Genomic DNA, 15,591 nt, shown 5'->3' with positions numbered 1-15,591 from the left:
TGCAAGAAGATAGCCATGAACTTCACGGCTTTTTAAATGGAGCTCTTCTACTCTCGAATGTTAAGTTAGTGAGGTGATGTGTGTTTTTTGTGATAGGTTTTTTGTGTGTGATTACAGGGAAAGGTTTGGTGAAGAACCTATGATTTGTCAGACACTGAGTTCTCTTCTTCCTATCCCAAATTTCACTCCCGAATCATTATTCCTAAACCTAGTCCTTGAAAATACGAAATTCCAACCCTAAAACACACCCAACCCTATGCCTCCCCTTAAAAACAGTCTACTTACCGTGAACACATACCACTGACTCTACTATCTTAAGGAAGAACCCTCTTTATAAATATACCTTTCTCAGCGCATTATTGAAAGCACAAAAACAATCTGCTTTCTCTTCTGGGCAATGATTTGGGACAGGTGAGGAGCGTACTGTTATTGAGGTTGTTGTGTGTAAAAAGGAGGGAGGAGATTAGTGTAGGGGAGAGAGGAATGTGGGCAAATAAGAGTAGGTGTTTTCGCTGATTTGTGAATAGGTTGTTTGTCACCGATCCTAAATTTAACACCGAATTATATTTCACCTCATATTCTCGCCTCTACAACAACAGCCTGTCCATTACAAATAATTAGAGATTTCCACTTTCCTAACCTCAAGAAACTGAAATATTCTATTGTAATACGTTAGTCATCTTTCTTACTACCAGAACAGCTCAACGAGCAGAAATCATAGCTATGAAGAAGATATGGTTAGTTCTTGAGTGATAGAATGGACTTTGGGGTTGTTTTATATTCTGAAGGATGAAAGTGTTTGCAATACTGATATGTGCTTTGGGGAGTAAGAGCTTGAATTAGTGTGAGAGAATGATGTTTCAATATTTTCTGTCTCAGGGGTTTTCGATATTTTCTACATTTACTACATTAACTCTATCTCGTTTATACTTTTCTATATACACCGTCAGGAAGTTCTTTCAAGATCTACAACCTCGCTTCCTTCTCGTACTTCCACCTCTCAATCAGTTACCCAACCAACTCTATGATATTACAAAAGACCCTGCTGATTCGAGACTATGCTATTGGACTACGACAATACCATTCTGCAAAAACAAGGCAGTTCGCATACCGCGCGTTGTTCAGATCGGGGGCTGAACGGCATGCGACATAGGGCTATGCATGCTTTTATGTATGGGAGTAGGGGAGACAGTGTGTCATTAGAATATGTGCTTTGCGAATCTCATGAATTAGTTTATCGCCGATCTTAATTCTGCCACCGAATACTGACTGGCTAATATCTACATTCCAGCATTTTTCGTACTATATCTTACATCTTGTGTTTCTTCTAGAGGATTCCGTCCCCTTCAGAAATCATATATTAGTATACCCATTTTTGCTGTTATTGGACAACTCAGCGAGCTGACATCTGGGATGATTTGTTTTTGGTGTCTTTTCAGGAAGTAACTAGATGGGGTCTTATGCTGTACTTCATGATGGTTAGAGGTTGGAAGGTGTTATTTATTAGGGCAAGATGTGAGGTTGAGACAAGGATGTTTGTACCGTGTTTACCTTTCTCTCTATAGATTTTTAAACTTCTTATTGCCTACAACAAATGTGATATATCACAGTTAAATCCACTTCCCATCAAAAGCCCAAAGCCAAGAGTCCTCTTAATACTTACGCACTGCCTCGAACTTCCTACCACCCCTCTACACCCAGCCCATCCTAAGAAATACTTCCTCTCTAGCAAAGTGCAAACCTCACCAGAGAATCCGATGTTTCTCTAACTATACTGTCGGTATTTAAATATTCTGTAGGTTGTTAAAAAGATAGCTAAATTTTGGAATAGGATTGTTTAGTTTAGTAAGTAAGAGATCGGTGAATAGAATAAAGGTTGGGAAGTTAGGTTTATCACTGAAAGTATTATCGTTACCGAATTTGGCTTTTTATTTAGTGATATCAATGTCAGATTGCGTTAACAATTATGGTAAGTAATAATGCTTTTTCAACTTAGAAATTCGGTTCCAGAAAGTGTAGGATGGGAAACGAATTCAAATGTAATTCAACAGTCACTCTGCTTGAGATTGCTAAAATGCGCGCATTCCTTGAAGACCCTGTGTGAAAGATTTGCTGGCTTTTATCATGGTTAACAGGTTCAGTAAACTTCAAGGGAAGGTATAATAATGAATGGTCGGCAAGGAAGGAACATTTATTGGAATTAAATTCAGGGAATCGTTCCGTTTTTTGTGTTTCACGGTTTATGGCTTTAATCTACGAGTCGGAGTTCAATAGAGATATAACGATGAGTACAATCATGTACATAAGAAGCTATGTTGCTACATTCCAAAAATGGTTAGATGTAAGAAGATCCTGGAAGACGCACTGGCATTCTGAGATTCCCCGAATCTCAGAAAGTCCGACACATTTTGGTTTTATTTGAAACTATTAAATGGAAAATCTGTATTGCTCCTATCTACACCCGAAGAAAAAAGCTACTATGAAACTAAACAGTAATTGTTTTCTGAACGTCTTGCATTATCTTTAATCTAGCCACTCTAGGCAAGACCCTTTTTAACAAACTCTTCCGGGTACTAGAAATTCCCACTTTCTTCTAATTGAGACGTAGTGTCTCCAACTACGCTATACGATTACACTGAAAAAAGAAACATACACCTTCTTTAACAAGCTCCCCTAGGCGAATACTTCAGCCTTCTTAATCGTTAAAGTGGGGGAAGAGAAAGTAGAGTTTTTTGCCGAAAAGATAATTGTCACTTAATTTCTTTCTTATATATTGAGATTTAGTAAATTTGAATTAGAATAAATCCTATCGCTTAACTATAGAATTTTGAGACTATGTCTACAATAAGAAAATTTAATATAATAGAAAAAGGTGTAAAAGGTTAATTTAACACCCTAAACTATTTTTAGTTCAACAAATATAAACCTTTCAAGAAATACTATATCTCGTTAAAGATAGGCTATTTTTTATAATAGAGTATTTCGTAATAGTTTTAAATATTAATTAACGTATAAGTATATATTACCCTGTTTCTAAAAATAGAAGGAAAATTAAAGAGAAGAATAAAAACATAACGAAGCTCTTGTAAAAAGCTGTTTTTAAATAGAGATTAGCTACTATAAGTTTAAATTTAGATACGTAGATATAGAAACGCTATTGAACCTAAATATAATAGAGTTAATATTAATTTTTCTCCCCTTATATAAAACAAAAACACAAACCCTAAGATTCTTTTTCTATTTCTATGTCTACTTAAGTACAAGATCTCTATCCTCCTTTAACCTTGCTAGGTAGTAACGTGAAAGGACAAATGTCCAACCTATCCGCCGCTGTGCGAATAGACTCTAGACTAGAATTAGAACTTTACTTCTCATTTCACAGTAAGGTGCTTGTGGCATGGCAAGCCTCCTCTACTGTCGTCTATTTCGACACGTTTCTTCATCTTCAACCGTAATCTGTCACCGATTCCAGCTTCACCACCGATTATCTACAACACCGCTCAAGCTTCTCCTCTGCTCTTCTACTTCTGTGTCTAACAAAGAAGCACTAAAACGTCCATCTCAAATCCACTCCCATATTGCAGTAATACAAACAACCTCCTTTCCAAATACTAACTCCATTCTTTTTCTCCTATCGAAATTTGTGAGAGCTAGAAATCATTTCTTGACCGTAGCTAGGCTATCCCCTTTAGACAATTTATACGTCATTTTTACAGGTACATTTAGTTGTGATTTTTTGTTGCTGTTAGCAAGTAAGCATATTGAGGTCTTTTAGTTATAAGAGGAAGATATGTGAGATATGTTCATCCTTGACGATAATCTTTATTGTTTCCTATCTTTAATCTTCTATCCCACCCCGCCCTGTCACTGGACTCTACCACTCCCACTTTATATTCCATCCTCAAACTCAAAATAAATAGCAAACAAACAAAACATTCCCATGACAATATCATCCCCCCGCGAAAGTATATTTTCACAATCTCCACCTTATCTTGTCGCCTCAAACACGCCCAACCAACCCCTCTCTCCACACTTTCCCTTCCTCCTACTCCTACCTATGACCCTCAACGTCTAATCTCCAACACACATCCATCACCGATTTCCATATCACCACTGAATTCCCACCTCCCTCAACCACCTCCCCCACACTTCAACTCATATTAACCCTTACACCACACTATCTTCCTTCTTTCCTCAAATACAAAGCTCAACCCCAAACCCACAACATAATCTCACATCATTACTTCCCCCACCACAACACATCATCTTCACCTGCTCATAGCAGCATCCACGAATTCCACTAAGCACCAAGAACTCCCTTTTCTACCACGACGTGCTGAATACTGCTGTATGTCAGCGGCATTATACATTCGTCAAGGCCATTATGTAATATTCTTAACCCAAGACGGTTGTTAATTCCACTAATTCCCGCCTTCAAAAACCCTACATTTACCTCCTCGGCCATCTCCCACCTTCCATCCCTCCCCTCCCCACCTTCCTCCCCACTTCACTCGTCTTCCCCTCCCTCTCCCTCCCTCGGCACAAAAGCTCCAAAACTACCCTTCCAACGTCAGATGAAAAGTACAATTCACAAAACTAGTGAGAAATCACAGCAATATCCATATTCGTGCTTCTCAAAATGCTTTCAGTAAATTTGAACCCCGCCTGGTTTGAACGCATGACGAAAGAGGGAGAAGGAGAAACTGTAGTCACCGAAATCCTTCGTCACCGCCGAAGCCCATTCATCTCTCGTTTAAAGTTCAAGAAATATTCTATTGATGGCCTCGTCTCTAGTATTACGACTTATTTTAAGGTCAGATACAGTCCCCATAGACTCACGAATATACCGTCTATCTCTACTACCATGACCTCACATCAGATACTGGGATTGTGATCTTCTTTTATCTTTGAGTACCAAGAACAGGCATATCGTTTTCAGGTTCAATTTATATACCACGGTGAGTGTAGGAATACGAGTAAGATCGTGGGATGAAGAGGAAATATTAGGACTAGAAGCTCAAACAAGGAATGATATTTCCCTTTATATTTAATTTGGATATTTTAAACTAGACAATTTTCCAAGAAGAGCCTGGATGTCGATGACTTCAAGAATCGAAGAAAAACTTTGTCCCTTTCTACTACTTCCCAACAAATTATCTGCTCACAACAGGGTAATCCTCCTTGATCAATGAATGAATCGAATAATCCCACTACTCACGTTCTCAAAACATCACCATCCGAAACGTAATCCCACACTCAAATAATCCTTACTCTCCTCCTCCTCTCCTTCCCCGCCCACGCCTTGGCAGAATTCTTCGCGAGGAGGGTATACAACCCAACCCTCCTCCAAACACCAACCTTCTCATCTCCCTCGTCCTCTCTATTCACATCTCCCACCAAAGCATCCTCCTCTACCTTTACTAAAATCATCGCAACAGCCATACTCGCCGCTCCCTTCTTCGAACTCCCCATCCACGCCTCCCCAAGCAACAAACACCAACAGCCCTTCCCTCCGTCTTTCACATCCCCAAGCAGCGTATTAACCGGATATTCATCCCAATATACATGACCTCTATCATACGCCGTCTTCATGCTCATATTCGTCAATTCAGCCTGCACCATCTGCCCTTCTAGCACCGCATACCCACTCACGACTTCTCCAAGCGGGACCGCGCTTTCCTTTGGTTCGGTGAAACATTCGATAAATTCCGCAGCCGGGACTTTAGCTTTCGGTTCGAAGCCCCATTTGAATTCGAATTTGATGGGTCCCTCGACGCTGGACCAGGACCAAGAGGGAGAGCCGCAGGGAGAGGGACGCGTGAGGGATTCGCCGATGAGATGTAGGTCGTGACGCCAGGAGAGGAGGGAAATAAAGTGGGCAGGCCAGAGACCGGCGTAGTATGGTGGATGGCCCCAGGCGTTTTGGAACTTTTCGGCCACACCGGCGAGGGCGGGAAGGCGGTCGGAAACGAAAGAGAGGTTGCGGTAGGAGTAGTTGGAGACTAGGTAAGACCATTCGAGGAAAAAGTCGTGAGCTTTTGGGTCCGCTGCTTTGCTTGTTTGGGGATGTAAAGTTAGTTGTGCAGTTTCTTGCTCTAATTGATTTTCGTCTGAGATGCTTTTGTTCCTAGTAGGAACTGAAGATGCAGGAGGCTGGTTGTCAGAGAAAATGGCTTCAGACAATCTTCGAAAAGGATATCGCATGTGCTCAGGAGATGCTGCATCGTAGATGATATGTGTGCCTTCGGGTTGTTTGAATGGTTCATCTTGACATGACCATAGCACCTCCGTATCGGTGAAAAGCAGCATACGGCCACTCAGTAGGGACTCCTGTAAGCACCAACCCCTGGTATATATTGTTTCTTTCCATAATTCTACCGTTCGTTGTAGCGTCAGCTGAACAGTACCCTTGGATTCGTCTGGGCACAGATATGGAAGTTCGACTGCCGAAGGTTGCTTCGTCCGCAGGAAGCCATCCCCAACTGCCGCTGCGCTTACAGCAGCGACTGTGAGCGTCGAATGATGATAGATGTTCCCCATGACCGTGAGCTCCCTAATTTTATCCTCGGGGCTATCTTGAATAATGCAAATAGCATCTATCCAGATATATCTCAAACCCAAAGCTCTTGTCACAATTATGGCATCTTGCATAGTCTGCGGCAGTTTGGAGACTACCATTGACTTCTTGTGGCTCTCGATATTCGATATTAACGTCTTGAAGGAAGGTGGTGGCCCCCAGCAGTAACTCAACGTGATGTAGTCTTCGTATGTAGGGGTCCCGGGCTCGAACAGTCGTACTTCCAAATCGCCGTCATTTCCAACCTCAATCACTCTTGTGGGCATACGAGGTTTCGAAGGAGAGGATTTCGATCTGATGTGGGTGAAGCGACATTCGTGAAGCCAACTTCTCGCTCGACTGAAGGTATCGTCGTTGGCTAGATTTGGGGGAATAGGTCTTTGACTGATGTATTTAGCAGCAGGGTCGTCTTCTAGACGATTAGTCGCAGATTGAATCCAACTTCCAGATAGCAAAAGACCTACCTGCAACAGCAGCGACAGACAAGGAGAGTTTGAATTGCTCAGACTCGGATTGAAAGTATATGGATGCCACATCTGGAACACCTCCCTTACCGTTCATTTTCGTCTCTGCATGTAGCAATACTCCCGTCATGTTTCTGTTGATGTCCGTATTTGGATCCTGCAAAAGAAACACCCTGCAGAGTGGACATCCACGTCGTGCTGAATCCTCCCAACCACCGTGTAAATAGCCATCATTTGAGGTTAACTGAGCAAAAGAATTTGGATTCGTAAATAGTGATTCGCAGGTACTGCAAAGCTGGGGATGGTCAACTGCCCAAGCTGCCTTTTGGAGGCATGGTTCACACAGAAGCACTCCTTCGAATGGTTTCGTTCCTTCGACGTTCCCACACCATTTGCAAGTGACCATGATGACAATTAGTACCTAGCTTTTGAAAGCAGTGCTGTGAAGATATATTCTTCTGCTTGTGCGTGAGCCCGAAGAGAAAGGCGTCAACAACCCTGAAGACGCATGAGCAAAGGCATCCAATCATGCTCCATGCTCCAATATGATCCAAGCAGCAGCGGTTACCACCACTGAAGGAGGCTTGGTCCGAAATTCGTGGTGAATATATTGGAATCCTGGCCGTACCAAGGCGGTTATGAAAATGTCAGATTATGCGTCACTGCAACCCGATCATCGCCAGGCCAGAGCGAAGAAGGAAGGTGGGGGAGAATGCATGGTAATTGAACTGGCAGAGTCCGCAGGTGAAGAAATAAATAAAGTGGAAACGGCTATTCTCGAGAGGTGTAGTTTGACCACGGACAGCGCTTGCAAAATTCATGGCGCGTATGGTGGCGAATCCTTTTTTCGAGGTTGATGAAACTGCGAATCATGCTTGTTGTTGTTGATGAGGGCGTCCCTGACCCCGCTCTTGCGTACGAGCTGCATCGCGCCGCAATATCTTGCTTGAAGCAGGAAGAACATTTTTTGTCCCTTTGAGAAGGACTCAACTTGAATCGAAATAATTGAAAATCTCCTCATACCGTATCTCGAAGTCCTCTATTTCCAGTGAATCAGGAGGCAAAATTAAAAATGTGCAAAAATTCTCCAGTAGTGAATGCAGACGACGTCGCCAGTCTGCTAGTCTGGCGTTCTTTGGAGTTCCACCTTCGCCGAGAGAGTCAGATTCTGTCCAAAGTGGGGCGACGGGTTAGCCCTAAGCAGCCCGTCATTGGCCTCGCTTACCCATAGGCTAGCCCGTCAACAGCGCTAGCAGTTCCTTCGAGGATACAAATTCTCACAACACCTCGCCCTCCTCTTTGAAAATTTGTCCAGCATACCGCGTGTCAAAGCAACACCACTCTGCTAGTAAGTCATCCATCATCCACGACGACGACGAGCTGGGAACCATCAAGAGGATCAATACTAACCATCTTCTGCCCTTCAGATCATACTCTTTCGAGAAAAAACAAAAAACACATATCCGATAAACATACACTACCGCCATCATGGGTGAGCACAATCCTTCATACCAGCAACTGGCATCGTGGACATCATCATGTCGAGGACGGCAGTCACCTTTGCATCCCTCGTGTTTGCGTGGGATGGCAGATCGAATGAGATGGTCGCGATGCTGGTGTCATATCTTTCAAACGAAAACAGGCTGACAGTCAATTCTAGGTAAGGAGAAGATGCACATTAACGTGGTCGTTATCGGCCACGTCGATTCCGGAAAATCCACCACCACCGGTCACTTGATCTACAAGTGCGGAGGAATTGACAAGCGTACCATCGAGAAGTTCGAGAAGGTAAGAATTTCACATTTTGTTGCCTTGGTCAAATTTCCCATTTACCCCTCCTTTCTTATCGCAGGTTTTGCCCCTCGGTGGGGTAAAACGTTTTGCGCACGATCAAATTTTTGCGCCCGACCACTTTGGGCCGCAACATGATCAAAGCGTTTTATGCGCGTCACTTCAACAACACACCGCAACAATACCACATCTCGTCACGACGATTGTTTTCATATCATTGTCGCATGTTCTCATCGCATAGCTCATCGCATCAATTTTTTGATCATGGCTAACAATCTCCCAGGAAGCCGCCGAGTTGGGCAAGGGTTCTTTCAAATACGCTTGGGTTCTTGACAAACTAAAGGCCGAGCGTGAGCGTGGTATCACCATTGATATCGCTCTCTGGAAGTTCGAGACTCCTAAGTACTATGTCACCGTCATTGGTATGTTCTGTAACCTCCTTGACTTCTTTGTGATGCATGCTAACAACCCCCCCAGATGCCCCAGGTCACCGTGATTTCATCAAGAACATGATCACTGGTACCTCCCAGGCTGATTGCGCCGTTCTCATCATTGCCGCTGGTACTGGTGAGTTCGAGGCTGGTATCTCCAAGGATGGTCAGACCCGTGAGCACGCTCTCCTCGCCTACACCCTCGGTGTCAAGCAACTCATCGTTGCTATCAACAAGATGGACACCACCAAATGGTCCGAGGCCCGTTTCCAAGAAATCATCAAGGAGACCTCTTCCTTCATCAAGAAGGTCGGATACAACCCAAAGACTGTTGCCTTCGTTCCAATCTCCGGATTCAACGGTGACAACATGATTGACAACTCCCCCAACTGCCCATGGTACAAGGGTTGGGAGAAGGAGACCAAGGCTGGAAAGTCCACCGGAAAGACCCTCCTCGAGGCTATTGATGCCATCGACCCACCTTCCCGTCCTACCGACAAGCCCCTCCGTCTTCCTCTTCAGGATGTTTACAAGATTGGTGGTATTGGCACGGTGCCAGTCGGACGTGTCGAGACCGGTGTCATCAAGGCCGGTATGATCGTCACCTTCGCCCCAGCTGGTGTCACCACTGAAGTCAAGTCCGTCGAGATGCACCACGAGCAGCTTGTCGAGGGTCTCCCAGGAGACAACGTTGGTTTCAACGTCAAGAACGTTTCCGTCAAGGAAATCCGTCGTGGTAACGTTGCTGGTGACTCCAAGAACGATCCACCAATGGCCGCCGAGACCTTCGATGCTCAAGTCATCGTCCTCAACCACCCAGGTCAAGTTTCCGATGGTTACGCTCCAGTTCTTGATTGCCACACTGCCCACATTGCTTGCAAGTTCAAGTCCATCAAGCAGAAGATCGATCGTCGTACTGGTAAGGCTCTTGAGGAGAAGACTGATGACAAGAAGTTGATCATCAAGTCTGGTGATGCTGCTATCGTCACCATGGAGCCATCTAAGCCCATGTGTGTTGAGGCTTTCACTGACTACGCTCCTCTTGGTCGTTTCGCCGTCCGTGACATGAGACAAACCGTCGCTGTCGGTGTCATCAAGTCCGTCAAGAAGATCGACAAAGCCACCAAGGTCACCAAGGCTGCTGCCAAGGCAGGTGCTAAGAAATAGATTTGACCTGTGTAGATGGTTGTTATTTTTTTTGCGTGATCAATCTCTGGGGTGCTTGTACGTTGCATCTTGGTTGAGATGGAGGATATGGGATTAGATAGCTTTGCTTGGCGCCGTTAAGGAAATGTTATGATCTCTTCACACTTTGCCGTGCATGACGTTGTTGTGAAATGTAGCCTTCTACCTCGATAGCGATCAATGAATAATGATACTCAATTTGTTCTGATGCGATTTCCCATGTTGTTCGTCTTTCCCCACGCAAAGTAGATATCAGCAAGACCTCTCCTCTTGAGACTGACATGTACGGGTCCGACCTCGTCTGCCGTGTTGTGTGAGCCGCACCTTGCACGACCCCACCTACCCCGCCATCTGCCATATTCGAGGTCCGCGACACGCAACAGGTCCATCAAAGCATTTGCAATGTATTACAAAGACCGGATTGAGTTTCGTGGCTCTCCTCTAATATATAGTCCAGATTGATCTGAAGCACCTTGATTTCGTTACAACACCTTTTCCTATTCGAAGCTCGCGAAAACATCTTCGAGCTGTTTACATCCAATTCTTCATCCGTGGAGCCCATAATATACCACGAGATACCTCAACATGGCACAACCAAAAGTCAATGTTCCTCCCATGAAAGATCTCACAATCGATAACATCACCGAAAATACCATCTTAACCAACTCACAATGTCCAGATCAGCGTCTCACATATCTCATGGAGAGATTGGTCACCCATCTACACGATTTCGCGCGGGAGACCAGATTGAGCACGAAGGAATGGATGGCGGCGCTGGATTTCTTGGTTGGTGTGGGACAGATTTCGAGTGATGTGCGACATGTAAGTCGGAAATCCATCTGGCATACAACAGCTAGAAATTGGAAGATGTATGCTGATTTGTTTATTTCAGGAATTCATCCTCCTCTCCGACATCCTCGGCCTCTCTCTTCTCATCGACGCAATCAACCACCCCAAACCTCCCTCCTCCACTGAAGGCTCCGTCCTCGGTCCCTTCCACACCCACGACCCCCCTTCCATCGCGAATGGCGAAACGATCTCTTCTGATCCAGCCGGTGAACCGCTGCTAGTTCTCTGCACCGTTAAAGATCGCGATGGAAATCCGATTGAAGACGTCAAGATTGATATCTGGGAGACGGATAGCTCGGGGCATTATGATGTGCAATACGCTGAGTCCAAGGGCGCGGATGGGAGGTGCGTTATGAGAAGTGATAAGGATGGGAAGTTTTGGTTCAAAGCTATTGTTCCTGTTCCGTACCCCATCCCCGGCGACGGTCCGGTGGGAAAGTTATTGGGTATGCTAGGACGACATAACTGGCGGCCCGCGCACCTGCATTTCATGTTTGCGAAACAAGGATGGGATCACCTCGTCACGGCGCTTTATGTGAAGGGCGATCCGTATGAGACGTCTGATGCGGTGTTTGGGGTTAAGGAGAGCTTGATCGTGGAGTTTGGGACTGTGACGGGGGAGGAGAGGGAGATGTATGGGGTGAACGAGGGGTGTAAGGTTTTGAGACATGCGTTTGTGCTTGTGGGGGAGGAGGAGACGGATAGTTTGAGGGATCGGAATGCGAGAGAGGCGTTGGAGAAGTTGGGGAGGAGGGTTAGGTTGGTGGAGGGACTGCCGGTGCCTGATGTTGATTAGGGGGGTGGGGTGTAGAGGGGGAAGATGGATGGATCTGGTGAGGATGGAAATGTACGGGTCTTTTGACTATCATAGCTTGTATTTATAAACTCAAACATCTAGGGACATTATACCTTTATCAACGACACCAAAGCCGGAACACCTTTAACTACTTAAACATTTGCAAAATTACCTCCCCCCATCGCACCCAATTCCTTCATCCGGTTCTTCAAATCGAAAACATCCTATTTTTTGAATTCCGCACAATTTGCTTTCAACTCCTCTCTACTATCCAAAAACCCATCATCCTGGTTTTCTGGACTCCACAACACTAATATAAAATAATTCTCCCTCTTGTAATAATCACGGTAGGGATTTGTGTTTTTTTTTTTTTGAAAGGATAGGGGAAGGTGTGGTATAAAGTCAACTCTCAACCACGAGATGAGAGAATATCAAACCCCACTTGGGACGACTAAGGAATGGCTGTAGAGATATTTTGAGGAGAGAAATACATCCAGGCGTAGAAGAACTTGTTTATTTGAGGTTGGGTAGGGGGGGAAAGGGGAAAGGGGGAAGAGGTATAGAAATGGGAGGGTTAAAAGAGGAGGAAGAGGTGGAAGTGGAATCGGTGCTAAAGTTGGTTTCGGTGACAGATCGTGTTTCGAAATTTGGGTTTAATATAAAAGTTAAAGAGTGTAAGGATTATGAAGATAAAATAGTAGGTCTGTATTAATCGGACGTGCACCGATTCTCTTTCTTACAGAAGATGGCTTGTCCCATTTAACCTAATCCCAGAATCGTGCCTAGTTATAATATAATGCAGAGTGGGAAATTATATTCTATATTGTTTTAAGGTTTTAAAGAGTTTCTTAGTGTTACTTCTAGTAATGTTAAAGCGGTAAGAATTAGACTTATTCTACCTATATTATTACCTAATCTACTACTCTATTCCCCCTTTGATTTCTCGAGAAATTCAAAGGCCGAGTACATTAACATCACCTCTAAGTCCCGACTTCGATTCGGTAGTGCCGAAAGCACAAGCAAAATTAATACGATGTCATGTCAATGTACCGTTGAGAGGTAGCTGAGATGAGAAATGAGGTGTGGTGTTGTAAGTAATAGTTTAGACAGTGTTGGAAGGGAAGGGGAGATGAGTAGAAGAGTGAAGGGAAGTTTGGGGAAATGTGGAATATCTAAGAGGTCTGTAAAGAAGTAATTTACGATAGAAGGTTAACAGATTTCGAAGATATAGTTTTGCTTTAGCTACGGGTTTTCTCGTCTAGTAAACTTAATATATGTCGTGGAATTATAGTATTTACTTCGGTTTAGAAGGTAGTTAGCTTCTTCGGAAAGAGTAAAAAAATAGGATTATACTTATAACTTTTAAAAGAGTAGAAGAGAAATCGTGTTATTATACTAATGAAATTTTCTCCAGAAAAGCGCTATAGAAAGTAGAATAATAGGAACGAACGCACATCGTCCCCTTGCGCTATTCGCAAAACCCCTTCGCACTTCTGTTCCCTAGAAGTCGGCTATATAACATTAATTTCTTTCCTTCTCTTCATAGCACGACCGACAAACAAAAACTTAGCAAACTCCAAGGAAAGCACGGTTCGAATAAGGGTTTATGTGGAGGTCTTTACTAATATTCTGAAACTATTAGAACCTTTAAGGGATGTTAATGCCTACACATTTGAAAGAGTAAAAGGGGGAATGTCGGTGGTTGGTAGACGGTGGTGGGTTATAGAGGGCTTTGGAATAATCGAGTTAGATGGGGTGAGACGATGAGGGATGGGAGAGGATGGGGTTTGGATTATGAATAGATTTTGGGAGGGACATAAGGGGTGTTTCGGAAGTAAGGTTAAATTTGATGATAGATTTGTTTTGAGATAGAGCTAAAGGTAGGGATGGAAGGGAGGTGGGACGATAAAAGAGGCTAGACCTTGAATATTTAAGTGTTTGGCGGGGTGAGAAGATCCCTTAAGTCGAGAAGCCTTTCACGTTAAGAGAAATCTCGTTCATTTCGGCGCAAGGATCTCTATAGTGTTACACTCTCATTTTTGTATCTAAGTAGGTTTAAATACTAATATAATTACACTCGCTGTAACTTTCGAGTATAGATAGATAAGAAGGTGATTTTATATTCTAATTAAGGTTAGACTTCTAAATAGACAAAACATTTATTTCTACTTATATACTACGTTCGACTAAGTTTAAAGAAGATATTTAGGCTTTTCCCTTACCTTTTCCCTTTTCTCAAAATTTAAATTATCTTAATAATTCTTCACCTTTCTAAAATTTACGAAATTTCTTCGAGAAAGTCCTAAGTGTAAGAGTAGTGTTAAAATCGCAATAGTTATAGAGCCTTATCCTATATATTAACAATTCTTCGTATATCATTCATTTCTTTGCGTTACCTATCTATCGGAAGGTGTTCCGTCGCTTATAGAGATTTTTTTCTGCTCGACTAGCTTCCGAGTAGTTCGCTTCCGCAATTCAATTGCAAACGTTCTGTGGAAAGATCGTACGAGGCATTATGAACAAGAACTCAGAGTCGGTAGTAAAACGAAAATCGGTGACAAACCCACATTCTCTATCTAAACACTATAAAACCTACAAACAAACCTTGAGTCTTCTTCCGCATTGTTCAACTCCTTGTCTAACAACCCACTCTTCACGAAGCATTCTTACAGTCTTAGACTTCCACTATTAGCACAAAGTTCACAAGCGGCGTGGGTTAATACACCCAAGTGTCTATTGCCACACAAGTGTATGGAAGAGATCTTGTTTTTATAATCCTATGTATAGATATTGCTGGATAGTTTTCTTCTGTTTCCAAATAGGGGTGCTTAAGAGTGGAGATTATTTGAGAAGATTGAGTTTTGTGAATTGAAACCTGGTGTATCATTCGTGACAAATCATCCGTCGTGGAAAATAATCTATCGTGTACACGAAAATTTACGAAAAATATCTTTGAACAATTGAGAGCAAGGTGGAGTCGACGGTTAGGAGTTTGAAGGGATAAATGTGGAAGCTTGTGAAGGGGAGATGTTTGGGTGGTGAGAATGACAACTATCCTTTCCTGATACGAACTGAGTTTTGGGTTGTATTTTTGAGGGTTGCCCGTCTCCACACAACTAAATTTCCACACTGTCCTATTATATTAAGCGTTATAGATTTAATCTAAGATTTAATAATAGGCGACGTATAGAGAATGATTGTGGGTTAAAACTCCCTACTGTGTAGGAGTTTAATGTTGTAAAATGTATATATAAATGATTTATACCGAGAAGTACTAAACTTCTGCGAAAAGAGTTTATGGCTTTTGAAAATAGATTTAAATAAACCCCATAGGTGTAAAAGCACAAGTTTAATAATGAATAAAAAAAGAATAGCCCAGAATATTATACGTAAAAAGACCGGATTTCAGAGTTCCCAAAGAAAAAATATTATGGACTATATAAAAAGAAAAGAGATATAATGTGAAAGCTTCGCAGTAATAGAAGAGAGGCTGGCTAT

The 15,591-nt window shown here is 43.1% G+C and overlaps 3 protein-coding genes across 3 annotated transcripts; 2 read left to right on the top strand and 1 right to left on the bottom strand.

Moving 5' to 3' along the window:
• Positions 1-5,256: 5,256 nt before the first annotated feature.
• Positions 5,257-7,447, bottom strand: GLAREA_02408 (uncharacterized protein; the record flags this gene model as incomplete). Its single annotated transcript, XM_008087494.1, has 2 exons — positions 5,257-6,989; positions 7,042-7,447. 2 exons carry the CDS (start codon positions 7,445-7,447, stop codon positions 5,257-5,259), a joined length of 2,139 nt encoding a protein of 712 aa, XP_008085685.1.
• Positions 7,448-8,712: 1,265 nt separating this feature from the next.
• Positions 8,713-10,430, top strand: GLAREA_02407 (P-loop containing nucleoside triphosphate hydrolase; the record flags this gene model as incomplete). The annotated part of the gene is made up of 3 exons (XM_008087493.1): positions 8,713-8,829; positions 9,116-9,254; positions 9,310-10,430. The coding sequence occupies 3 exons, from the start codon at positions 8,713-8,715 to the stop codon at positions 10,428-10,430; spliced, it is 1,377 nt and encodes a 458-aa protein (XP_008085684.1).
• Positions 10,431-11,033: 603 nt separating this feature from the next.
• On the top strand, positions 11,034-12,093 carry GLAREA_02406 (Aromatic compound dioxygenase; the record flags this gene model as incomplete). The annotated part of the gene is made up of 2 exons (XM_008087492.1): positions 11,034-11,270; positions 11,341-12,093. The coding sequence occupies 2 exons, from the start codon at positions 11,034-11,036 to the stop codon at positions 12,091-12,093; spliced, it is 990 nt and encodes a 329-aa protein (XP_008085683.1).
• Between the last annotated feature and the right edge of the window lie 3,498 nt (positions 12,094-15,591).

The sequence above is a fragment of the Glarea lozoyensis genome, assembly GCF_000409485.1.
Source record: "Glarea lozoyensis ATCC 20868 chromosome Unknown GLAREA6, whole genome shotgun sequence".
NCBI classification, from domain to species: Eukaryota; Fungi; Ascomycota; class Leotiomycetes; order Helotiales; family Helotiaceae; genus Glarea; species Glarea lozoyensis.
The sequence above is the reverse complement of the archived record's forward strand: the minus strand, read 5'-3'. Positions and strand labels throughout refer to the sequence as shown.